Source organism: Chaetodon trifascialis, chromosome 23 (genome assembly GCF_039877785.1).
Source record: "Chaetodon trifascialis isolate fChaTrf1 chromosome 23, fChaTrf1.hap1, whole genome shotgun sequence".
In the NCBI taxonomy this organism is placed as follows: Eukaryota; Metazoa; Chordata; class Actinopteri; order Chaetodontiformes; family Chaetodontidae; genus Chaetodon; species Chaetodon trifascialis.
Window position 1 is genome coordinate 10,839,139 of NC_092078.1, and position 27,417 is coordinate 10,866,555.

A 27,417-nucleotide genomic window follows, 5' to 3' on the forward strand; every position below is an offset into this window, starting at 1 on the left:
GTGTCACAAGATAAATCCAGAACTTTGAAGGCAGGGCCTTTACTTGCAATGGATGGTTTTTACATTGCTGTATTAGTACTTTTACGTAAGCATCTGAACACTTCTTCCATCACTGTTCAACGACCCTAAAACCAAAGAAACGTGGAGAACTGACTCACAGTCAGACAGTCCGTGGCTGTTGACACGACCGCCAAGTCAGATACATGGCATTCACCGGGCAAAGAGTCATCCTAATCCATCGTCAGAGCACTCAGCAGTCAAACCGTACTTTGTTGCTGTTATATTCTCTCTCCCCAGCAGCGGTGTCAAGCTGTGACTGGGAGTTCAGCTGTCGGCTGTGGAACGCACGCAGAACGGAAGGAGGTGGAAGAGGAAGAAGGTACACTCGTCTCATTATCCTTTCTTCTCATGGCAGCTTCACTTGCCCTGTGAGTGAGCTGTCAATCACAGCCAGGGCATCAAGTCAGCAGGAGCCCAGGATGTACAGAGCGCTCATCAAACCTGTCAGCAGGCAGGGAGAAAACACCTATAGAGCCCAGAGCCACAGCAGCCAGTTGCAATTAAAGTGGTGCTCCGCTGCGGAGGAAGGAACCTGAAGCCACCTGAAGGTCAGCGAAAAACCCAATTACCAGCTTGTCATATATTGTCAGCAAGAGTAATTCTGGGAAACAAAACAGCTTGGACTCACCTTTGCACTGGCTGCAGAGACCCAAGAGGAGATTGTGGAGGAGTTATCAGAAAAATAAAATAAAAAAACATGCAATTAGGTAAAAGGGACTTTTTGTTTTATTATCGTTGGGACAAACTAGAATGGAGACAGAATCCCTCGGGGAAGGGTATGCACAGGGCAGCTCAGACCATGCAATTTCATGTACAGAACTCTAAAATGGAATAAAAATGGTTTGCATTAAAAGTTATAAAAATAGACCATTTACAAAAACATATCGACAGAGAAAGTTCAGTGGCTGTAATGATTTCATCGTACATTGACACGAATGCACAAATGGAAAAACTAAAGACATTTCACAGTTTGGAGGCGAGGGCGTATCACGGTGCAGTCTTTGGGACGGAAACTGTCGCTACACAGTAGTTTCATGTTTCCACAAGCCAGTCTTGACGCTGGCTGCACTCTCTGTGCTGATTAAAGGCAACGCCTGTCCATTTTCTTTAAGCGTGCCACCGTTTTGAGTTATGAGGTTGAGCCCGTACGACTTGGGTTGGCTTTCCAGCTCGGTGCTGCTGGGTTGCTCTGCAGGGCCGGAGTCTTTACTTGAGCCTGACATGGTGGCGGCAGCTTCCCGCTCAGTCTCTACGGTCACCAATGAACCATTCCCCAGGATGCTGCCGCCTCCCTTATCTGCGTAGCGGGAGCGGCGTGGCAGGCTCGCGCTGTCACTGCTGTCCTGCTGCAGCTGGCTCTGATGCCGCTCTCTGTAGGCCATGTAGGCCGCCCGCCGACTGTTGCGCGCTGCTATGTCATAATGATGGTGCCGCCTGTGTGAGGCGCTCTGCACGCTGCCGTCCACGCTGGTCGGGACATCGTAGGCGTACTCTCGCAGCACAGTTAGCCGACTCGCCCTGTGTGCTCGCGCTCTGTTTTTGTGATGCCTGCTCGCGTGTCCGTTCGTGGCAGCTGTTGGATTGTTGATGTTGTTCACTGGGCGGAACTGCACCTCGACTGGCATCACGTGCATTTTAATTTCATTGTCTAGTGAATGTTCAGTCAGGCTGTTGTCCAAAACGGCTGCACCGTTAGCTGCAGGTGGTGCCGAGGCGGACTTGCACTGAGCCGCCTCGGCGTGCAGATTGGTCAGCTTGCTGCCGTGGGCGGAGTTGCGCACGCTGGGGGCGCTCTTATTTGTGTAAGAGGAGTCTGCGCTGCTGTGGCCGCACTTTGCTGACTCCCCGTCTGCCTTGTCAGCAGAGCCTGCTGTGGATGTCATTGCCACGCCTGACTGAGGCAGAAGGACATCCTCCTGAGCAGAGTAGGCTCGTCTCCCAGAGCAACAAGCCTGGGACCAATAGCGCCTCATATCCTGCCTGTTGACACAGTGATGCGCCACCATGAAGGCCCCCAGTGCCAGTGCGGCCACCCCAAACAGGCACGTGAAAGCCAAGTCAAAGGGGTGGTCCTGTGACACAGCCATGGCCCCGAACACCCAGAGGGCCGCATACAGCCCCAACGCCCCTGCTGCGCCCATCAGCTGAGCAGCAAAGGTGTGCTCGTTCTCCAGAGCCAACAGGGGCACGGCGTGGGGAGCAGACACGATGGAGGACGACGCCTCGTGAGGCTGGAGCTGGAGAGTGAGCGGGTGGCACTGGCTGCTGGGACCATCCGCCCCAGGCTCGATGCCTGAAGCCAGATGCTGCTGCTCTTCCATCGGTTCCTTGAGCTCATAGCGTCGTTCAGGGTGGCGACGCAGCTGGAGCAGGATGCTGAGGAAGTACATGCAGTCCACGAAGATGATGAATCCCACCGGGCCATAAAAAGCCCCGATACTGGGCTCCCATGCCATCCAGCAACTAGAGGGAGAACAGACAGACGAGACCAATCAAACATTTCACACGCTGTAAGATAACAGATGCGGCTTTTAATGTTCTTTAAGATTTTTTTCCCTATTATGTCATCTCAAGATCATCCCCTAGCAATAACTTCAATTCGATAGGACCTCCTGAAAGGAACATTTCAACAGTGCTCGTTCTCGAAATTCAAACGGCTCTTTGAAAACTTCTGTATTTTTACAGTAACTGTCCCATTACATCTAATAACACAGGCAGGCTTCATCTCGCTTGCAAGAAATTAATTAAACTCCAAAGACTTCAGACAGATACGGGTCCAGATTTCTCAATTAGTCAGCCACGTTGCACAATCTAAACAGCTGCCACTGTAGAGGGGGGTGTGGGTGGGGGGGCTCACTGTAAACTGGCAGCAGTTGCTTGTTGCTTGGATGCACACGCCATTAATAGGCCTACATAATCAGAACTTTGGGGAATAAACTTTTCCTCCCCTCATAAAAATATCCATTATTTACAAAAGCAATGCAGTCCGGCCGGTCGATAGCTAAAGCCAACTCCTCCAGAGGACTGAAAGTAAAAGATCTCCTGGGCCTGGATGCTCCTTTATTAAATGCTGTAGCCCAAAGAAAAATGACACAGCATTACCACGAGCGCATCCTGAGGGACGGGACCTTTAATTGCTTCCTATACAGCGTACTTACTATGGTGCATTGGTGCGGCTGCCGTAGTTTTTGATGTTGGCCGCTGCAGTGATCCCACAGACAATGATGGGTATCCCTCCACCGATTAAGTAGAACCTTTTGGAGAAAGCACAGAGACATTATTCTGCCTTAGCCCTTCTGTTTGCAGGACGTCAAGCGGGTATGAGCTGGGCACAGAGGTCCACTGGTATTTCAGGCCTCTACACTGACACCATGTGGCAGTTTGGCATGCTTCAAACATGGCTACTAAAAACAACAGAAAGCTCAGTAACATACTCATCTCTTGTCTTGTCAACTACAAATATTCCAAGCGAACAAAATCACACACTACCTGATTATAGTTAAGCATCCTCTAAAACACACTGAAAAACATGCATCTATTTGCTCTGAACAGGTAGGAACTTAAGCGTAGTTTACAGTGACCCACTGCTGCCATTTGAACATGTAAAGTTGCCTCATCCAGCAAGGAAAATGCGACCCTAATGCACACATCTGTAACGTAAGAGCGCTGGTAGCGTACCTCAGCATGGGCCGGGGCGGTGGCGGAGGTTCGTCCAGCTCTTCGTAGCGCTTGGCCTTGCGCGTCACCTGCTTGTAAATGTTGCGCGCGGTCACACCCACCCACAGAGCGGTCGCCAGAGTTGAATAGTGCAGCAAGATGCCCACCTAAGAAGACATCGCACCGTTATACGCATGTGACATTGACTAAAGCGAAAGGAATGCAATCAATCACCTTCATCAGAGTGATGGCACGCCCCTGTTGTTAAGTTTCACCAATAAAAATAAAAATGATGGACTCCAGCACATGGGAGCACTCCGAATGGCGAGATGATCCTTGAGCAATTTTGTACTGCGTATGTCATCATCAGCCTGAGTTGAAAAATCACCTTGTGAGATATGTCTTTATGTCAGGGGGGGTTAAATAAATAAACAAAAAGTTCCCTGCCAAGATCTTTCATCCAGGTACTTTGTGCAATGAAAAATGAATAAGTAATGCATCTCAGTACATCACGCCATGAGGGGAGGTGCAGGATTGCCTCCAGCCATGGAAACCATCTACTGTATCTTTCTATGTATTTTTTTTACTGTGCTTCCACAAGTTTTATGAGCAGAGTGAATTTGGCCAAAGGCAACTTTTTCCATGTTTTTTTCCCTTGAAACATCCAAAGCACGTGTTCGTGTTCGTCTGCTGACTGTTAGGAGGAAAGCATTCGCAGCAGCAGCGCTGGAAGGGCGCGGGTTGGGTTGTACTCACTGCCTGGCAGACGCTTGCGTACCGCGTCTGGTTTATGCCACCAACAAAGACCCCGCAGGTGAGGGAGATGTGGAAGCAGAGGTTGACCAACATGTGCCAAAACTTGCGGCTCACGCGGACAGACCTGGGGCCACAGAAACAACAAATCACAGAATTAACCGAAACTATGAAAAATATGATTTGGGAAAAAAATAACAGCAATATGATGAATAATAATTAGAAACAGAGATTTAGTCTATTAAGCAGAAATTAATGGGGGCTTGGGGCAAAAATAAACAATCAGCAAAACAATAATGGCTGAATAATCAAGCAACAATAGAGGTAATCTCTTACCTGTGATGGTAGATGTAGCTGATGATAATAGTGAGCAGGCAGAGAAGTAGAATGATGGCAGTGGCGTAGATGACAGGGTGCAGCGGCTGGATAGTGGGAGAGAAGTACTCCACACTGCTGAGGTCCTGCATGACAGAAGATGACATCAATCCTCAGTTTTGGGTATGAACATGTTGTATACCAAGAAATACGTATAGTGCTTATGGACAAGTCCAAATTGCCAGATAAATGAAATTCATGATACGTGTCATCCAACCAACGAAAGAAGTAACCCAGCCTACCATCAGCAGGCCGTAGTTGCCAAGAGAGTTGCAGGATATGGTGGTGAAGTTGTCATGATGGCCGAGGATGCGGCAGCCGTCGCTCTGCCATCCTCCGTGGCCTCCCACCAGGCTGAAGTTCCAGACGGCGGACACAGCGTCTGAGCCGCGGGCGAACCGCCGCAGGGTGATGTTGACGGGCGTTCTCAGGACGTGCAGGGACATGCCGTCTGACGGAAAACACAGACAGCTTTCTGTTTTATTGCGTGGTAATGTCTCCTAATTGAGCTGAAGGGCTGTTTGGTTCTTGTCCTGCTGTCAAGTTTTGGTTGCTTTGCGCGCCAGTTGTATGTGTCAGAGTATTTTCAGATTTGTCCTCACTAACTCCAAAAAAAACCAAAACATTATGACTCACCAATCTTGGCCATGATGACGGGGGTGGCCACACTCCTCCTCTTCCCACCATCAGCCAGCTGGGACGAGTTGCCGGTGGAGGGAAAAAACTTGCCGTTGCGGAAGCCCAGTAGATGGAGCTTGTAGACTGTGTCCTCTGCCTGCCCGGGAAGTGCAGCCTGGGTAAAGAGAGACTGAGGAAGCTGCAGGGAAGCCTCCACAATGGTGCTCTACGGGGAGAAAACATACAATCAATCCACTTTTCCAATAGATCTATTGTTTTGTTTGGATTACATGAAGCATTTTAGAATTCTGTTTTATGCTGTTTTCAGCAAAAACAACCATCAAACAACCTCTGCTGCATGCTGACCTTGTGAAGGATGCTGGAGAAGGAACTGGTTGTGTTGCATTTGAAGGTGAGTTGGCGGTCCTGCCCGGGTGTGCGCTCTGGGCTGGGCCTCTGGAACAGCATGCAGGTCATGCCGTTCCAGTCATTGGCCCTGACAGCGTGAGCCTCCAGTGCTATGTTGGGGGATGTCTGGAAGGACAACAGGGAGTGAAATATGACTAAAATCATTCTGAAACAAAATTTTACAGGCTAATATGACACAAGGGTTCGACTCGGGCATGGCGTTGTTGATGGGACGAACCAGGGAGAAGGCCTGTGCTGTGGCCAGACGGTAGACTGCAATCTTCTGGAGGCACGTGATGATGCGGGAGCAGGCCATGGCTTCACGCTGAGCCATCCAGAGCACCCTCTCATCAGCCAGCATCAGGTTACTGGCCATGCTTACCATCTCCTCACCCAGCTGGGAGACAAGGAAAATTTGGACATAGGTGAACATGTGCATAGCTAGCTGGGAAATTCATGACACTGACTTGGAAAGGTTGCCATTGTAGCTTCTGTGAGCCAAAAACAGTGACTCTTAGTATAAGTAGCCGCAGCTAATTTTCTTAATTGCTTGAGAGGAAACAGTGAATGTGTTGATCCAGCATCTTGTTTGTATCAAACAGCACGAAACATGTGCTTGAGGGAGACACTTGACTTCGAAGTTACGTGACAACTGGAAGCAAATGTCAAGCATGGTGTCGCCCAACGAAACTTTAACATGCTTTAAAACTGCGGTACTCGTTGTCGACAGCAGTTACAACATTTGAAAACTTCTCGTCTTCTTGCTGGCCTACAGCTGTGCCGAAGACAAGAAATGCTTTCTCATTAAGCTACATGACAACAAACAGCTGTTCAGCATGAATCTATCCATCCTTTGTAAAACTGTTGTGGGTAAACACAGTTTGTTTTGCAAATGATGGCACAACTTTTTTTGGAATCGGGTTTGTAAAAAGTGCCTCATTTTTGCTTTGGTGTTGGGTTGGAAATATGAGCGCAGCCAGGACAGCACTTACTTCTTTAAACTTCTCGACAAACTTGCCAATCTTCTCAATCATCTCAGCCACAAAGATGATGTCCATCTTGTCGGAGAAGTTGGCCGCATCGTTCGTGCAGACCAACAGGCGCCGAGCCCTGTCCACCACATTGCTCTCATTCAGAGGCATCTGGAGGAAAGATACAGAGAGGGAGAATCAGTCTGCATGTCTCGAAATGGTCCAAGAAAAGAGGGACAAGCAGAGAAGATAAGAGGAGGAGTGAATTAACATGGCAACAACGAGAAAGAAAAGATAAGAGTGAATGAGGTTATCGGAAATATCGACCTCACCAACCAGATACAGACCTGGTTGATGACGTACAGAAATCTTGTGACATCTTTCTGGAACTGGCAGCGGGAGTAGTCCTCCTCCGCCCACACCCCCTTGCGATCGCAGTAGCGCCACGCCCGCTGCTCTTCGCCTGAGCTGCCCGAGTACGTGCCTGCGCTGGATGGCAGCCTGGTGCAGGGGAGGTCCGCTCTGATCCCTGCCAGGGTGCGGGGCCACCTGGAAGGAGCCAAATAGATCTCAGTCCTGCTGCTTCCATTCCTCATTAACTGATACAGGCGATGTCCTTATTTCCTCCTAACTTTGTGTCATGTGCGCAATAATGTGTGTGACATCAACAGCGACACAGTAATGGAACCATGACGGCCAGTAATTCACATGTTTGACCACAAGGGGGAGCCACAGAGCTTGACATGACTGCATGCTGCCCAAGCATAACTTTAAATTCAGTGGTTCATACATATGTATGAATATATTCAAGTACTGAATTTGGCTAATTACAAGGTCAGATGAATAAATAATAAGAAAACATCTTACTTATGAATAAACCTGTTTGCTTTTATCAGTTTTTTATCAGTTTGTGGAGCTCTGTGTCTGGTTCTGTGCGCGTACACTTACTTGAACTCTCCCTTGTTGTTGGCGACACGTTCAGGAGCACAATACTTGGCGGAACTCTCTAACACCACAATATGGACAGTCCTGGTGGTGTTGCCCCTGCTTGTCCTGACCCGACACTCCCAGTTCCCAGTAAAACCAGGCTGAATGTTTGAGATGGTCAACGCGCTGATGGGAAACAAGGAGAAATCAACACATTTCAGATATTCTGGCCTGATGTTGCACACAAAGAGTTAGACAGAGAAGGGGAATTCAGCTAAAGCTAAAAGCTAATGCTATTAAAAAGGCACATTTGCCATACCTCGCAATAAGAGAGCAGTTCTGCACCATGTGCTTCTCAATGAAGATGCCTCGGGCGGCATCGGGCGTGACCATGCGGCCATTCTGGTACCAGAGCACCTGCATGTCCTCGGCCACGAAGGAGGCCTGGCACTGGAACGGCAGGCTGTCCCCCTGAAAGACGACCTGACGCTGGGACGGCGTCAGCTGGAAGGAGGGCAGCTCGAGCGGAGCATCTGAGGAATCCAGATAGGCGTGAGCAAGAGAGTCAGGTCGTCATTCTTCACAGAAAAATAAAAATGTTATTTGGCTCATATTTGTCGCAAATAATCTTTCATTCCATTTACTCCAGACACAGTGCCTTTTTGTTTCACTTTCGGCACTTGTTGAACACACGGGGAAACTAAAACAGTGCCTTGAATTCTGGGTATTTGTCATTCATGTCAGGCCACAGCGCCTGCTCGATCTGTGCCATGTATTTCATAATCCCTCACTCTGATGAGTGCCGAACTGATAAGACATGAGCAAGTACAAACAAAGGCAACATTGGCCTGGGCAGCCCTTCTCTTATCTCCCGTGTCATTGCACAAGCCCCTGTTCCCCAGACACCAGCAGCCTCACTGATACCAAAACAGAGAAATTAAAGAGGCAGTGTTCCATTTTTATGCAACAATCTGTGTCACAGCTCAACATGATTTATTTCAACCTTTCGAAATGTCTGGACAAATGACACATCACGTCGTCTCGCTGAAATGAAGACGCTCCATCAAATCTACAAACAAGTGTGGAGGCAAATGTTTTGACCAGGTGTGCATGTCCCTACCGCAGGTGAGGAGCTCCGGCCTGATGGAGGAAATGACCTGGCCCTGGAGAGACTGGGGGTAGGAGCACTTGGTGTTCTTGACGACGATGTTCCTCTCTTTGATCCAACGCAGCAGCCACAAAAGGTTGCAGTCACAGAGCAGGTAGGGGGTCTGAAACTCCCTGCGGATGTGTAGAAGCACGCAGAAACAGGGGGGGGCGGACAAGTGAAGTGGTGAGGAGCTAGTTAAGTCACAAAAAGTCTGATTTGCCTAGTGGAAAAGCACAGCAACGTGCTCTTCATCATACTTACAACGACTTCAGAGACACCAAGCTGTCAAAGGTCCCCTGAGCCAATGAAGAGAACATGTTCCCTGAAAGGTTCCTGGAAACAAATAAGTGATGGGAAATCATTTATCCTGGTCTGGTTCTAAGACAAAGGCCTGTTTTAGTGAACAATTAATACATTCACAAAAATACTAGTGACTTACAGTCTGATCAGACTGGTGAGGCCCTTGAAGATGTCGACTTTGAGACAGCCGATGCTGTTGTTGGACAAGTCTCTGTAGAACACAAAGAAGAAGAAAGTTTCGGGTTTATTTCTTTCATAAATAACACAGTATGACAGCTCCAAAGGCCTAAAAGACCATCAATTAGTATGCTGCATTATGTTTTCCAACAAGATAAGCCCTGAAAATCAGACTGTATCCAGAGAAAAACTGATAAATGGAGAAATGCTTAAGTTGTTGAGATAAAGCCTAACAGGACTTTCCTTAAGAAAGGGCCGAGTTCAAGAGAGGCAGGTTGAGGCAAAGGCGCTGAAAAAAAAATTTCAGCTGACAGGTTTACAACTTCGAAGGTGATTTTAGCTAATGTCGATGCGGGCCTCCAGGGAAACCTGCACATCAAAGGTACCACTCTGGGAGATGATTAATCGTCTGTGATTAATGTCAGACACGTCAAAAGTGTGTGTTTCTCCTCTGTATGTGACCTGACATGATGTCTCTGGCAAGCATCAGATCGAAGCGTCTGAGACTCCTGACGCCTCTCAGAAGGAATCGCAGACGAATTCAGGACTGAACATACAAGAGGCTGATCCTGCCTCTGTGAATTGCACCCAGCGTGCAAACATTCATAAAGAGCTGCAAAGAGAAAATATTGACTTGAGGCTCCAGGTAAACTTAAGTAAACCAATCTTCTGACACAATGGTCCCACACCTGTGGGTTGGGATGCCCCCCCAAACACACATCCCAGAAGCCAGAATGCATGAGTCTCACGATTAAGTTGCTCTTTTAGACTTTGAGTGTTGCTGGAGCTTTTCATTCCTTAAATTTGCTGCATTTGGAAACAAAGTTCATGAGAGCGTGAGAGAGGCTGAACACAGTACATGTGTGGGCCGAAGAAGCAAAACAATGAGCTGAAAGGCACTAAAATGCTCCAGAAGAGCGGAGAGAAACTGCCGTTAGGTGATATTTCTCTGTGAGTTTGCCAGAACGGCCGGCATGTTTCACAACGCACACAGTTATTTGATATATAGTTGAAAAAACTATTTATTAGTGCAGCTTTGAAATTGCTGAAAGCCAAACATAAAAAGCTTTGATCAAGTGCTAACACGGTTATCATCCAACAATTTCATTTTCGGCTCCTTGCATTCCCACAGAGATAACATTTAAAGCAACCGCGGTTCAAAGTCCCAGCACCTTCACATTCGCTGTCACACATATTCCGCTGTGAATGATCCAATCATTGAAAAGCGCCAAGTAAAGAGACAAGAGCCTGGGAGAAAAGACAGATCATTACCTCAACCCACCAGCTAAACTGTATCCTGGGGTGCTCGAGGAATGTGATACTGACACAAAGTGATACCTGGAAAATGACTGTCAGGCATATGCTAACATCCCAGCATTTATGTAATTATTGGTGTTGGTCCTTAAGGTACCAGCTGGGGAATTTACTGTGTGAGGTTATTAGTTCCACTTGGAAGAGAAGAAAAAGCTGCCTTTTGCAGGCTTGCCAATTTGAGCATTGTGTGTCAGGGGAAGGATAACACAGCAGAAGTGAAGGGGGTGGAGAGAGGGGGCTCCCCTCGCTAAAGGCAAATTTTCATCTCGCTTTATCACCTGGATTCAAATACAGCTACATCAAGGGACTTAAGACAAGCTGGTGAGTTATACTCACATATCACTGATTTTCTTGTCTGGCTACACGCTGATTACCGACTAATGTCTCTACTGTGCATCTGCTTTTACTAGTCGCCTAGTATTCATGACCAGAGACCGATCTCAAGCACGTCTGTCAACTACAGGCATGTAGCACATTAACAGCATAGCAGTGCTTCAGTTGTTGCAAATGATACAAGGAGCAGAGGCAAAAATAGCCCCGTGTGATGAGGCTTCAGCGGGTCTGTTCAGCTGTTGGTGGAGTAAAAACGGGCTGAGGCCAGAGACATCCGTACGGTTTGGGTTTTGGATATTGTGTTTGCATATATTTGTAAGGCTGAAACTGTGTGGGAACTGTGTGTAACGTGATGTAAGGGACATGCTTGCATTTCCCCGGTGGGTGTAACCAACAGTGCAGCCTAACTCCCAGCACGAATGAAGGAACTCAGACCATTTCAGGATAGATGTTAGACCTGTTGTAATGGTCCATGTCAGCCTTCTCATCTGTAGATTCTGCTTTAATTTAAGATGGACTGTATTTTTTATTGTTTAACTAATCCTCGCCCTAACTGAAAAGTTGCCCACCCTTCTTGAAATTCAAGTTTTTGTTTGTTTACTTTGCATTTCAGTTTAGATCGTGAACACAGTGAAAAACCTGAGATGACGGGGCTGACATTTCCAATGTATCCACTGCAGTGTGGACATGGTGTAAGCGCCTTGTTCGACGCCTCGTTAGGGACTGAGAATAGTTGGATTTATGGTCGACACAAGGGGTTAACGGGAGACTCGCCGTAAAAACCTATAATGTAGGCTGCGGTTTAGAGCGCAGTGTTTGATGCGCCACTGCAACACAAGATAGACTCTTCACACATGTTCGTGCTTCAATTATATTCCCCCAGCATCCGTGTTAACATCCATTTACTTTGTGACACACACAACAGCGGGAAAGTCAAACTTGTTTCATGACTGGATATTCCATGAGGTCACACGGTTTGATTCCCTGTGATGGTGTGTGGAGGTCGGGGGGGCTTTCCTCGATGTGTGCAACTGGAAAGGAGGAGAAGACTGAGGAGCAAACGGGAGCAGCAACGCCGTAACTACTAAGCCTATGCACATGGTTGCGGTCAGTTACAGCGCTTAAGTCCACATGACGCTAAAGTGTTTCTCAACAGCTCCACCAAACCCTTATTTTCCAACCTGCTGTGAAAATCTCTTAAACGTCTTAAACGTTGCTTATTACAACTAAACTAACAACTCTTAAACGCAACGAACCTTTGAGTGTGTCAGTAAGAGCAATGTCTGGTGTTCAGCCCATACTGTCCAAACCGCTGCACTCGTCTCCTTAAATGCCCCCGTCACTGTTCTGTGACAAGACATAATTAGGCCGTCCAAATGGCACGTCTTGAAATGGCAATTCAGCTAATTATGCAATACTGAGATGGGAGGTAGAGGGAAATCAATGACTGGCTACAGTTGAGTCAACGATAAGGACAAAGAGACCATGCCAAAGGTATGTCAAACAAAGGTGACATTAATACAGCTAAAAATGTGTTTATGGACTTCTTGCTGCAAATTAACTTCACTCTCATTTTCCAAAGACTGGGGAAATAAGTAGGGTGGATGTGCAGTGATGGATGCCAGCCCTTGATGTCGGGCTTCTGTGTTTACATTCCCAGGGTCCGGCACTACCTCATCGTCTCTCCTCTGTGCTCCCTTCCTTTCACAGTCCAGTGAGTGACAACTCCCCTTTGAAATTAACGGAGACGTTTGGTGGGGCCAATTAAACGTTGCTGCCCTCAGGCAAAGCCAAACTGTACCCTGGAACAAGCCGTGTGAGGCTGCCGATCGCTCTGTGGTGCCGAGGATGGTCTTCATGAATAGCTTGTGTGTGGGGTGGAGGTTTTGATATGCAGAAGACCTACAGGCAGGCATGAATCCATCTGAGTGTGGCATGAATATGCATTGAGGACGAGTGGGGGGGGGTGGCGGGGAGGAGCCAGGTCTGAGCCAAGGAGCTGACTGCCTTCCTGTCTTGCTCTTATTGCTCCGCAGCAGCAGCCAAGCTCAAGTTTGTGTTGGCAGTGGCTGGGTACTGTCGGATGATTCCAATTCACGCTGTGTTCTTGCTCTCTCTCATGCTCTCTCACACACATTCACACACACACAGTCAATACACAAAGAGAAACACACCACCATACACTGACACACGGTTTCTTTCTGACCTACCGCACTCACACACCACACATCCCAGATGGATCAGCTTTATGTGTTCTCTGCATATCAAAATTATCATCAAGTGATATTCATATCCACCACACACATGTTTAGATAGCCCCCTCCTTTTTTTTAAATTGTGTGAAAGCATATGAGGCCTCATTGCTGTCTGCAGCGGTATCTGGCAGTGGGCCAGGCAAAACAAGGCAGTAGAAATAGACTTCTGCCTGACCATGCTCTCTTATGGACAATGGATAGACTCTAGACTTGCTGGAACATGCGCAGCACATTACATAGACAGATGCAAAACAACAGCTGCTTGAAACACAATATATGCAATCAGAGTGGTTGCTGAAAGCAGTGAAGCAGCCTCTGATCAGACGCTGTCGAAACGAACACAGCCCACACTGTTCAGGAATCCGGAAAATCTTCCAAAAGCAACAATTTAAAACACCAAAGGAAAGTGACTTTCAGTAGTTTAACAACAACAACAGCAGCAGCAACGAGAGCGGTGACACAGTATTCATAATCCACTTTTCTCGCACGGCTAATAATTAAAGCAAGCACTCCGAACTTGCTCCAAGAAAGGATGGAATTTAGATCTTACTGGTTGATAAGAGAGCACCTCATTGAAATCCCGGAGGAGCTGAATGTGTGACTAGAGCGAGCGCACGCACACACACACACAAACACACACACACATATGTAGAAACCACATTAAAGAGACATCGAGGCTGCAGAAGCTCTACCACTATTACTCACAGTTTTTTGAGTGCTGGCAGTCCGAGGAAAGCTCCCGGTTCAATACGACTGATCATGTTGCTCCGCAGGTCCCTGTGGGAAAAAATATTGAGAATTTGAATCATCGGAGGACACAAATGGCAAAGATTCACTCGTTTCGGCTCTTCAAATCCGAATATTTTCTGGCTTTCTTATGCTTCTGTGAGATTTAACTGAATATCTTTGTGTTTTGGGATGTTAGTCAGACAAAACCAGGTGCCTGAAAATGTCACCAGTGGCTTTAGGCTTTATGTGCACGTTTTCTATCGAGGGAGCAATCGTTAGATTAATTGATAATGAAAGTATAAACGGCTGCAGGCCTGCAAAACAGCATGTTACAGAATGTGATTCATGCCAATTATACATTTTTTGGACCTTCTTACAGCCAACAGTTATGAAATATTAGCAGACAGAGATTCAGTATTCTGCTGACATGAAAACCACTTTAACCACTGGACTTGAAATTAACTTTTCAGTATGCAAGCATCAACATCAAAAGTGGCGAGCAGAGACTTGGAATACTGTCTTTAAAGCCCAATAATACAAATTCACTGTCATCCATAATAACATGGTAACAACACATAAAATGGAGCATATATCTTGCACATGCATATATTTCTTTTTCGACCTAACTGGAACACCCGGACCTCCACAATCCTCGTCATGATCATTACAACACAGCCGCCGTCACTGACAGTCTGACCCTCTCTCGCTCCCGCACCCCCCACCCACAGATGCACAGACACACACTCTCAGACCTCCCTCTCCGGAGGTTCAAAGGCTTGCGGTCACAGAATTCCTGTGGTGCTCACCTGCGCTGGCACTGCCTAGTCACTCATTACAGCGGAGGTTCAGGAGGCTTTCTAGTCGCCACCTGAACCCATACAAAGAGCCTCTGGGTAACTCTGCCTGTTTGATGTCGAGGACCTGTCATCTGAAGGCGGGTAGGTGCCCATAGATAAGTCATAGACAAAAAAAAACTTCTGCCTGTTAGAGCTTTTGATGTGAGAGCAGAGTTGGCCTCTTTGTGCAGGAGTGTTGAGAGAAAAATGAGAACGCAAGACGAAGAACTGAAAAATATCCTTCCACTCCACAAGTCTACTAATTTGCCTGTTGCTGAAGCTAATTTATTTTTATATAAACTCTGCTTTGAGTTGCGGTTGTTACAGGTGAGGGAAAGCAGGTCACGAACACCATCAGCATCTCCAAAGTAACGTCTTGTTTTAAGGTTCCCATGTTACGAAGACGATCTAAAGAAGCGTTACTGAACGATATCTGCAGGTGGTCTTCAGTTCAGGCACCAGTCACACTGGGAAACCTGTAAAACTGCCCGTAACCACTAGTACTAATGACAAAAAAAGAGCACTGTAGCTCTCTGATATTCTAACACTGGTGGATAAAATATGAGGAGTCAGAGAGAACGAGTCCTGGCTTAACCACCCGTAACAGCGCTTCAGATTCCCAAGACCGCTGACCACACATGACCTGGCACCTTTTAAATCTATTTGCAGAAAAAAATGCCAGTTTTTTCTCAACATTCGAACTGAAATAGCTGGTGTGTTCCAGGGCTGTTCTTGAACTGGCCCCAGACCAAAGGGTGGTTTTGCATCTGCTGCCATTGGTAAGGGCACCCATACAGTCTTCCAGAGGTGTTATTTATAATAACATCAAACCTCATGTGACAAGATTAACTGAAGTTCCTCTTTCCAAATTTGTTTTTGGCATCATTTTCTTGTGGTGGTGGTGGTGGTGGTGGGGGGGGTTGCATCTGTATGGAGGGTTCCTGGCATGACACTGACATTCCCTCTAAGGAGAGAGTAACTGAGGTTGTTAAACAAGCCTCCAGATGAACGGCTCCTTGTTCACAGATGATAAGAATGAGGGAACCCATAAAAAAGATGTCTTCCTCAACTGTACAGACTCACTGCAAAAATCCAGCTAAAAGCCAGGCCCTGTAACTCCTGAAAGATGTACAAACCTGTCCTCTGCTTACAAACAACAGTGTCAATTACACACCAATATCTACTGTATATGAAGTTTGCAAACATTAGCCACCACAAGCTTCTGGTCATCAAGTAAGGTTGTACCGACAATATCACTCAATGCATTGATTTGAGAAATGGTGCATTTTGTTTCTTTACAAATGACAAAATGACTGTAATCCCACTGCTTCAGCAAATTAGAGGCTTGTCACCAGTGTCCTCCTGTCAAGGGGACACTAAGTAAAATCAGTACAGCACTACCTATTTCAAATTAACTTTCTGCTTATGCGTAACTTGCTTAGAGACTTACTTCCACCAGCACTGTGCCATTCACAAACAGACAATGAATTCTTCAGCAAACACTGCACACCGGAGCCGTTATCCTTGCTCTGTTTTCCACAATAAGCATTCCTCCACAGCAGCGGATTTAGTGAGGAATTAGCATGTGACGGTCGCCTTGCTTGGCTCCTATTTCTATGAGGAGAGTGATAATGGGGATTCTGTGTGGCTTATATCCAAGCAGGGGCACCTTTTGGCCCTGACAAAACACAGCGGTCTCCACAGTTACTTTGCAATTTCACGCAGAGTGCCGGATCGGCGTAATCGATTCTCTGCCCCTCTCTGGCACTCACAGCCAGCTGCTGTCTCAGTCTTCGCGACTACATACAGGCAGTCCAAATGAGGCAGAGTTTCTTTGTGGGCTGAGGGGGAAAAAAGAAGTTGTGAAGGCAGGAGGAAGGAGGGGTGGAAGGCAAGATGGAGAGCCCCAGCGCGTTCAGACAGACTTGAGAGTCTGAGGAGAAAAGGGGAGGGGGGGTGAGTGAAGGTGGGGGGGGGGGGGGTACAGGAGCATTTCAGAGAGGGGGAGGCTTCAGCATGCAGAGTGTGTTTGGGAATTGTACTGCTGACACCTCTGGCCTTGGCTTGGCCTCATTACAATGACAAAAGCGAGCAAGCCATCTAGCGATCTCGCTTCGCTGGTCGAGGGTGCACAGGAGTGGGGTGGGGTCTGTGAGGCACAATGGGAGCTGCTTTTGGAGGTAAACTTGCCTGTGGACTGATGCAACAACAGGCAGAACGGACATTACAACCAAATCAACTGACTGTTCATAGACAAAGCACATCAGTGCCTTAAAGGCTTTCTTGGTGGAGAGAGATCAAAGCTTTTCTTTCTTTCATTTTTTTTAACACATTGAGTATACAGCCTCCTGTTTATCCTCAAGGCCTGAGCTCTAAAAAACAGCTGACCCAATTGGAGAGCTAACAGGGGATTCTCCCGCAAATCTGATATTAAAAAAGTTAGGCAGATAAAAGTCATGCCGGACAAATAAATTGTGAACAAAAGATGAAAAGAGGAGGAAATACTGCAGGTGCTGCGCACTGGTAAAGCACAAAATCAAACTTTGTAACTGTGAGCGGCATCTGCAGGGTCCAGGGAGAAGCTGCATAGTCACATGCTTGCAGTAACAATGATACATACCAACATTGACAAAAAATGTTAATCAGTCTGGAGACATTTGCAAAAATACAGATTTTTTTTACAATCAATGGGCATCAGTGATCAATTATATCATCAGACAATTGGGGACATGCAGTACATGAAGCCAAATGTTCAATCTGAACTCGTACTACAAGAACAAATGTGGCTAATTTGGCTTCATACGCCTTCTACGTTTCTGGTATTTTTAACCAGACCAGGAAGAACGACAGGGGGAACATGCCCTTAGAATTCCATATCAATGCAGTCATGTGTTATTGTAGCCTTGGGTAAAAGCACGGCCATTAATGGTCTGGTTATTTTATCTGCATGAAGCCATTCCGGGGTGATAAATCACCCGTGGCCCGTGTGTGCAGGCCCAGAGCCATTTTCGTGAAATCTCTGTCGGGAGGAAACACAGGTGATGACATTCCATTCTCTGAAGTCAGAGTCACACGGCATGAATGACATCCCTCCACCGTTCAAGGAATCTCAGAGAGCATGCACGACTTTAACAACAAATGTCTTTACCATCTAGAGCTACAGGCCTTCTGCTCTCAGCTCTCTGCTGTAGTTTCTGCACCCAAAAAGGTTCTCCTCCAAGATAAAGTACAAACACTTAAAAGCATGTGTTGTATACTAGTATTATTGTATCTTGGGGAAGTAATGAGGTTGCCTGTGTTTTACTCTAAAATGGGCCCCATCCCCAGAGGACCCGAGCAGCTGTATGTTGACAGTATGTCACCAAGCAGACAACAACCAACCCTTGGGGCTATATCTATATTTAGCCATTCTCGGACCATCTCTAGTCTTGTATCATGACATTCTTGACTGAGGCTAAGTGCTGTGCGGACGCCAACTCATTTTCTATGACCTGGATGTTCCACTGGCAAGAGGCCAATGTGAGTCTTACAAACGTCCGACTCCGAGCTTCAGCTGTGGACTGATGGATGGTTCCTGCTAATGCACTGGTAGATATAATGTGAAATACTGCGAGGCCCCACGATTGTGGAGTCCATTGGTCATATTTCATAGCTACATACAGCTACAACTGTCACAATCACGACATTTTAGGTGCTGATTTATCGTCATACAAATAACTGCAATCACATTTTTTCTTTTCAGAAAGTTAAGTTTGACTTCCACAAAAGCAAAGTTTAGGCATGACTGTGACAGATACAGACACAGATACATTCGTGCTCATACGAATCACTGGCAGAAAAGGAAAAATGATAATAATACTTACAATTTTTCCAAAGTAGACAATCCAAAGAAGGATCCATTTCTCAGTTCTTGAATCTTGTTGTTGTTTAAAATTCTGTGAAGAGAAAAATATGTATGAACACAAAGCGAAACAAAAGAGCACAGCCATTACAATTCAGTGTACATCCACAAAATACTGCAACATTTCTGTTTTGCTAATATAAAAATATGTGATGTGCAATGTCTTTTATTGCACCAGAAAACATGTGTGGAACTTTTTATTTCTGACACACTGTGTTACTGTTGGCAGCTCAAGTGTTTCTGTCAACTTACCACACCAAGTCCAATTTAACACTGGCCTACATTTAATGTTTAGCAGTTGTCACAGAAAACCAGCCACAGCACTCCAAAGTTCGCTAAGGAACGAGCGTTAATTAAACTGTGAAAGTGGATTCAAAGGGATCTAGTGTCGCTTACTACAACAAGTGGAACGGTGACGCGCTGATACTTGTTGACAGGTAACGATATTAAGTGTCACTCTTTGTCCTCTAGGCACTCTTAGCTTGCAGTCACAGAACGTTCCTCGCCACCAGGAAGACATGAGAAGAAAAACAAGAGGAACTTCAGCTGAGTATTTCCTTTCACGTTACATTGGCAGCATCTGATCTCTCTTTAGACGAGTTGCCAATATAAGATAAAGAATGATCTTTCTGTGGCAATTTAACTTTGACAGATCTGATAATCTCCTCTGTGGCACCGGTGATACTGCAGTGTATTAACGTATAGATGTATTCCAGCAACAAGAGGTCCGTGTTTCGGATCGAACACAGAGTCATTTTAAATGTAGACAAAAAAATTAGACATTGTCTGCTTATTCACAAGAGTATAGTAAACCAAACCAACCGAATCTTCAGCTGAGGTTATTTCTCTTTAAAAACAAAACTTTATCAGCACAAAAATAAAAGCGAGCTTGAGAAAACCTTCCAGTCCAAGTGTGAATTCTTGATTGCTTCCTCCCTGGCTAATAAACCAGTTTTTATTATCCAGTTTATTCCCCGTACATTACACAAGCTGATTCACTGCATACAAAACTACAAAATAAAGCTTCACTTTCTGTGCCCAAGTCCCCGGGAGTCTCTGTCTTTCTCCTAAACTACTCCCAATGGGTCTGGGAAATCAATAATGCTGTTAACTCCCTGCAGAAAACCCAAGCAGCGACTCGTGGTTAGCATATGTTTCTGGCCAGCAAGGAGGGGATGTGGTGGGTGACATACATGCTAGTGGCACCCACAACCCGGGGCCAGATTGGAGTCATTATGGGGTGTTGAGGGGTTGTTTTATTACAGGGTTGGACAGTGGAGACTCATTGGAGATTTGCTGCTTGGCTCTCTGCCGCTCACAGAAAGTGTGCACACAAACGGTTCCTGTGTTCCACAGACCTCCGCATGCTGAAATTGCAGATGTTAAAACACGGTGATGTACAAGGCTGCAAATTCTATCACTGCCTGTGGACACGTGATCTGATGATATAAGGCAGAGACGAAGGGCCTCCCAAGATTGTGGTCACAAAAACCTCATTTAGATTGAAAAATAGTTAACATACCGATGGGATGCATTTACCATGAGACCTTGTGAATTTAGGAATGTGGCACTCAATCCACATAATACAGTGAGAGCACAAAAACACCTTACAAAACAATAGATGCAGTTAATACCAGTTTGACAACAGTCAGACGACAGTGTTGGCAACAGATTTTAAGGTGGCGACTCTTTCAGTTGGATGCCAATTCACAGTCAAATCAAGTTTATTTATATAGTCCATTAACATAAATCTGAAGGGCCCTCTATCCTTAGACCCTCAATTTGATGAGGAAAAAGTCCCCTCCAAAAAAAAGGATTGTAAACATGCATGAAGAACATAATCTGGGAAGATGTCAGGCAACTTCCAGGCTCTGCCAAACAGACAGTACATGAGCCACATGACCTTCTCTCCGGGAGAGTTGTCATAATTTGGACCCGACAATCCCCCTTTTCATTTGGCATCATAGGACAATTCGCAGAGGTACAAAGGGGGGAAAATAACACGACAAGTATGGCAAATCATGGAGCCATTTGTCAAACAAGAAAAGTCTCATAGCAAAGACGATGAGTGGCCACAAGCAGACCCTGTCCAACACTGACGTTAAGTTGCACACAGCACAAACAGGCCTTTCATCTTCACATGAAGTTGTGCACTTAGGTTTACAGAATAGATTCTGAACATAAAACAACAAATCCTGGAAATCAATCGAGTCTGGCTGCGTAAATACACATTTCTAGCCTTGTGAATCTATCGGGTTGTCAAAATATATGTGTGAAAGAGAGCTCTCCTGAGAGTCATGAGCCCCTTTCTTTCCCTCCCTTGTTTGTAGGCTCTACCCTCATTCCTTCACTAGCCTTGTCCCTCCCTCTTCCTCATGACAGGAGTGTGACCTTGTTATGCTGGAAACTGCTTCAGCTGCTGAAGTGAGTTTTCTTTACACTTGCATTGGCGAGAAAGAAACACTACTGCAAACTACGCTACTTGTATAGGTACAGTACACATAGCAAAGCCTTAAATCTGCAGGGCGATTACAGCCATTAAACCACCAGCATCTCCACCGGCCTCAGGTCGTCTGTAACTAAACTGTCTGCTTCCTTACTGTCTGTCTCTGGACGTCTGCCTGAGGTCTCCAGGCAAAAGAAGTGGTATGGAATTTCCTCGGGCTAGGCCTCAAACGATGGAGGAGGGGAGTCTCCTTATCTCGATGCATAGATAAGACCTACTTGAGCTAAAGCCAAGAACAAGCTGCAGGGGGATGTGACCAAATTTCACATCCTGTCTCCTGATACCGATGCTATAAATCTCAAGCAAATTTATGTCTCTGAAGCCGGAATGTCTCCTCCGAGTGGGAGAGTAATACAAAATACATTGGCCTAGATTTCATCTTGCTTTCACAGTGAGTAACTATGACACCGCTGAAGGTAGTCCCACGTTTTTTTTTCGCTTAGGAAAATACACCTTTGAAAGCATACACCCCTGGCTGTAGGCACATTATCCAGAGAGGGACTGAAATGGCCAGCCACTCCACAGTCCCCTCACAGGCACATGGTGTTTTAAGGACAAAGCCAACTGATGCTCTCTCAACACTTTCTTTATGCTCAAGAGGCTTTTAAACAAAGGACTCCCAAGAGCGGAGGGCTGTAACTCTTCAATGGGTTTTCAAATAAGTTTCAGGCTGCAGTTGAGCTCATAAAAACCCTTCTAGAGTGACTTCCTCTGAATGCAGTGGATGGAAAAGTGGGCCTCAGCTCAGGTGGAAAAGGGAACTGGTCCAATGGCTAAGGTGCTGTGACTTGCCAGGGTAATTCTTGCAGTTATCCAGCACTTTCTTGTTCCATAAACCAAATGTGAAGATTTTTCTGCATTTGAATTTATTTTGAGGCACCAAAGGGGAGGATTTCGGTTTCACATGTAACTGAGCTTTTATGAACTCATTAAAGGGGATTCACTTGCATTGGGGCAAGCTTAAAATGGCACTTGTCATACAAGCTCTTCTTGCCCCTGCATTCTCGTAAGTTGTACAGGAGGCAATGCAATATCTGCTTTCCACATCCAACAGGCCAAGACATCACAGCACGGTATTCACCTCATAGCTGTCTGCCTGAATGGAAAAATGATCCACAATGCAAACACGAGGATAAAAGCAGATGAGCAGCACAATTAACACAGACAAGAAGGCATTGCACAGCCTTAGCTCATGTCTACGCACTAAACTGAAGTGCTTGTCTGGGATTAAATGAGACCTGGGGCAACCTGGCAAAGTCAAAGCCCAACAGGTCTGCGAAATGAAAGGCTACGAACGGACTAAATGTGCAGCTGTCAGTGCCTCGCCTTTGGGAATTGACTTTCTTCTGCAAACACAGCAGAACTACTATGAAAAGCACAGGGGCATTCCTTTAGACCAGCGGCTTTGCCTGGAAAGCAACAAAAATAAATCCTCTTAGGACATGCATGATGGCAGGCACCTGTGGTCTCGTTACACGAGCACTTCGAAAAGCTCACCGCAGAACATAGCAGCTTCTAAACGCTGGGAGAATACTCAACACACAAATTCCAAAGTGATGAGTCTGATTTTTAAGACCCGAAATGTGACGGGAAACTTCTCCACAAGCCTGACCTGAAGGAAGGGAAGCCTCAGGGACACGAGATGACAACGTAACCCTAACTCCCAATTTGCACCGCTGTGAAACAAGACAGTTTACGGCACTCTAATGTGTCATCAAACTTGGGGCGCTTTTCCTGCAGCAAGGAAGGAAATCCCTGCTTTCTTCCTGACATTAATCCTGTGCTGCTCTGTAGAAACCAAAACCAGGTGCACTTATTTGCTCTGTGCAGCCCAGGTGCTCCTGTGAATGGATCCTGATTACACTAAACAAGACCTGTAAAGAAATATGAGCCGGGTGAGCGCAGAAAGCTTAAATATAGTCAGTTCCTGTCTGCATGGGTATGTAGGCTGAAACTTAAACAGGTACACAGAAATAAATGCTCATGTCCACACCCATCCAGAGCACTCACACAACCTGATTTATCCTCCTAAGTGAGGCAAAGGTTGAATTCAACCCCTCGTATTTTAACCGAGCCCACACTGACATGGAAGAACAGGCCAGCTGTAAACACATTCGTGTCATTTCCTCTCGGATTACCTCGGCATGCGGCATCATTTGGAGGGCACAAATGCAGGGAATGCATGACTTTTTTTCCTCTCTACAGTGAGGCATTCAGAGCAGAGCTGCACTGAGTATCTACATGCATTCTATGTCAGCTAAAACCAGCAATCATTTAAGTCTGGCTAAATAATGGATACTTAACTGTGTAACTGCTCGTGTACAGGCAGGCGTAGTTAAAATAAAAGACCCATCACGTGAGAGCATCTGGGGGAAATTTTCTGGCGTGGAGTCAAAACAATTATCCCAGTGGTTGAATAAGTTCACCAAAACCGAAAGAGTAGTTGCTCAGAGAAATGTGCTTGTGGCTCAGATCTCTCTCTCGCTCTCTTCTTTTAATGTTCACTGAAAAGCCAGACTAGAATTTTTATTCATTAGATTCCAGACCCCTGAAGAGGAAACGGGAAATCTTACACACAAATGAGGGGGGCAAGAAGATTAATGGAACGGGTCTTGAAATCACACCTAGTTTATACTGCCGTTTCTGGCAAGGTCTTTAATTAACACACATAACAAGGCGTGCCAACACACAAATTGAAAAACATCCATATAACAAGGGAGATGTATTGCCACCAGTCACTGCATTAGCAAAACAGCGTTATCCTAAAATGGACTAGTTTGAAAAGTCAGGCCTGACATTTGCATTATGTATTTATTTACTTTTATTCGTAATGATTTATAAATGGAAATTGGAAAGAGAAGTGAAAATTATTACTGGCAATTTTAAAAAAAAACAAAAAAACTAAGAGATGTCTGTGGTAAAACACGACCACCACACCAACTGTGAGGGCTCGCTGATTTTACAAGTCATAAATTGACACCCAAGATCTGCGCAGTCAACGTAAATTGTTGTTTTGTCGCCACTCGCGTCTGAAAAGGGCTGTGAAGAGGGTTCCTCGTGAACACAGTTCTGTTGTTTTCCTCCAGTGGATGACAACAAATGTCCAGAAACACAAAAGTGGAGACTGGGGTGAATTCCTGAGAGTTGCACTGCTTTCTGTCTGTGCTCTCTAATTACATCCTTCTTGTTCTTTGGAGGCCATTCTCCATGTTACAGTGCTTAAGCTCAGTGCTAAATCATGAGGAGCCTGGCTCGACCTCCTCCTATCCATCACTGCCAGAACAAGATGACAGAGGCCAAGCTCACGGAGCGACGCACAGACATAGCAAACACCAGGAATGGATGCAAGGCTTACTAAACGACATTAGAACAGACCACAGCTAAAAGAGATGAGCATATTTCAAATTCTGTAAATATCAGAGAGGACACTCAGATAATTACAGACCACAATGAGGAGGGAAATGGGGACCAGGGGCGAAATAATTCAACACAGTCAACATTTGGTATTTTGGTGGTCGTGCAGTTGAACAGTTGGACTGATTCCTTCAGAAGTTCACCAGTGTGGTGCATTTATGTGTCAGTGGGAAGCAACTGTGTTTGAGTTCACCTCCTGGAACACAACAGGTAAGTGGTGAAGCTAATTTGGAAGTGCCTTAAGATGCACTCCCACTGGATGCTTGATAATGTTGGGTTTTTTTAAAAAAAAAGGCCTGACAACATGGAAGTCAGCGTGGAGGAAATTGTTGTTAAAGGGATATTTAGTAGTAAAGAGAGACATTAAGTCCGTTTTACTGACAGCTCTCTCAGGCTATAACACTCAGTTGAGTGGCTGCCAGGTGTTCAAGCTCCACCCAGGCGACACCACACTGGCCTAAATTGGATTTTTTGGAAAGTGCTTCGAAGTTATGTACATATGATTTGTGGTAAACGGGTTAAAACATGCACGCTCACTTAACTTACCACCCAGTCTGCTCTCTCTCTTTTCTTACCTGGAGTCTATTATTTGCTTTTGACTCCAGCACCCTGCCCTGGTATTCTCATATTTCTCCCATTGCTCACCACCACCACCAGAAAGCACAAGTGCAAACTGGATGCACAGCTATAAATTTCTGTCTTTTTACTCATCAGAGCTGCAGAAACATTTCAGAACCTGAGTCCAGGAGGTCGTGAACAGGTTTGCAAAGGTGTTTGCTGTGGGGGACATGCAATCACAACTGCTGCCTCCGAATTAAGAATAACGGTGGCAGATTACAAATCAAGAACCAAGCTAAAAATCCATAATCACTGCATGTGCAAGTGCAGCTCCTAGCAAAAAAAACTGGGCATAACATCAGGCTTACTGAGGCGCGTTGCCAGTAAGAAAGTACCTCACTTACTTGGTCTAACCCCATCAGAGTGTATATTTCAGCCAAGGGAAAAAAACATCACAAGGATTAACTTAACAGTCAGTGAGCTCTGATATCTATTAACAAGCCTTGGAGATATGATGAGATAAGTGTGTCTGCAAGCAATGATTCAGTCGCCAAAATATCTTCGTGTGCGTGGATCACTACACTGCTGGAAGACAGGTGGTTACTGTTCCTCAGGGTTTACACCGTCACAGTATGGAGGTGTGAAAGAGTCTGACATAGACAGGATACATGTATAGCTTAAGTACACTTGTCAAGCCATGTATGTCTTGTGCTGCTTATGTTTTTCTTTATTTTACACAAGGAACTTAAGCCCAGTTATTAGGATAATCAGCGTCCCCTCCCCTTTGGAAAACTGTAGTTTTAGAGTAATAAAACATGTGTAAGTAGTAAGAAGTAGCTCTAAGTAAAGCAACTACCAAAGTGAATAATTATTCTTGAAACCTGGAAACGATCCCGAGTGTAAAACAGGTTTTGAGGCTGTGAGCGATGTGTTTTAAGACGGTGAAATGAAAGCGTAAACTCACAGTGTGACGGTCCTGTTGGGGAAGGAGTCCGGAGGTAACACCTGACGGAGCTCCATGTTGCTGCACACCACCTTCCTGTCGGACGCCAGGCTTTTCCCACCGCTTTTCGGCCGTTCGTCGTACGACTTACAGTCGGATGGGACCACCGAGGAGCCGCCGCTGCCGCCGCCGAGCAGCAGAATCGCGAACAACTGCAACACATCCGCCCTCATTTTCACGCGCCTCGGCAGACCCGCTGCAGCATCGGCTCCGGAACCAATGTTCAGACACTCAAGCAGCACAGATGGGGAGTTGATACCGAGTCGCTTTGTTACGAAGAGGTGACCTGAAAACCAGACCCCGCTAAAGACAACAATGAGACCTCTGCCAGTGTCTTGTTCGGCTCAAGCGAGCCTTCCTCCTCCATTTCTCGCAAGGCTTCCCCTTAGCTCGGCGCTCTTCAGTCCGACAGAGGTGCTCTTCTTTGTTCGCCAGACGACTCGTTTATGTTTCCCTCCCCATCCCGGCGTGCTGCTCATTTCCTCCAAAATTCCACATGCTGAGCAAACTCGCTGGTTACTGAATAACTTGTCCGGTTGTTGTTGAGAGGTTTTCTTTGTTGCTCATGGCGTGGGGTTTACAGAGGCGGCTACAGTGGTCCCAGGTTATCCACACTAACTTTAGGAATAGCGTCCAGGCTTTTTCAAAACACCCACTTTAACTTCCCAGCACTCCGGACGACATACCCTGACCCGAGCACGAGCGACTAAACTTTGTCCGTGTCTTCTTTTCCAGGCACCAACAGGAAATTACTCCCGGAAAAAAAAACACAAAAGAGCTACAACTACACCTTTTAAGCGGGGTGTGCCGCAAATGCTCGATAAAAAAGTGAAAAGCTGTACGCCGCTTGGAAAAGCGTATCCAAAGTAGCTGTTGTCAGCTCCACCGTGTCTTTAGACAACATTCAAAGCCAGTTCTGTCCATTGAGAAGTCCTCTTCCCGTGGTCCTGCCCCGGGATCCACTGTTGTCAAGTCCGACGGGATTCCAACCACTTCCGGTCAGAATTTCAGAACAAAACCTGAGCGAAGGCATTTGTGTCAACTATTAAGTTTGAAGGACATCATTGCAATGGCCTTACCTTTATCCAAGAGTCGTTGTAGTAAAGTAGCTGTACCCTAGTACAGTACAAATACGTGTTTAAGTCACAGGTACTTCACTTGAATATTTCCAG

At 46.0% G+C, this 27,417-nt stretch overlaps 1 protein-coding gene across 1 annotated transcript; it reads right to left on the minus strand.

Moving 5' to 3' along the window:
* Positions 1-766: 766 nt before the first annotated feature.
* Positions 767-26,574, minus strand: adgra3 (adhesion G protein-coupled receptor A3). Its single transcript, XM_070993097.1, has 19 exons — positions 26,207-26,574; positions 18,727-18,798; positions 14,004-14,075; positions 9,359-9,430; positions 9,181-9,252; positions 8,890-9,050; positions 8,089-8,302; positions 7,791-7,955; positions 7,190-7,391; positions 6,864-7,013; positions 6,110-6,268; positions 5,830-5,997; positions 5,482-5,689; positions 5,088-5,296; positions 4,807-4,931; positions 4,474-4,597; positions 3,739-3,884; positions 3,219-3,314; positions 767-2,523 (listed from the first exon to the last, which is right to left on the minus strand). The coding sequence occupies exons 1-19, from the start codon at positions 26,416-26,418 to the stop codon at positions 1,080-1,082; spliced, it is 4,071 nt and encodes a 1,356-aa protein (XP_070849198.1). The 5' UTR covers positions 26,419-26,574; the 3' UTR covers positions 767-1,079.
* Positions 26,575-27,417: the final 843 nt, after the last annotated feature.

Bases quoted from the DNA above. Each gene is read 5' to 3' on its own strand.
- adgra3 (XM_070993097.1), bottom strand. From the start codon at position 26,418: ATGAGGGCGGATGTGTTGCAGTTGTTCGCGATTCTGCTGCTCGGCGGC. The intron at 9,431-14,003 runs GTGAGTAATAGT...TGTGTTCTACAG, and splicing joins CTGCCAGCACTCAAAAAACT to AGACTTGTCCAACAACAGCA. The intron at 7,392-7,790 runs GTAAGTGTACGC...GGCTCCTTCCAG, and splicing joins AACAACAAGGGAGAGTTCAA to GTGGCCCCGCACCCTGGCAG.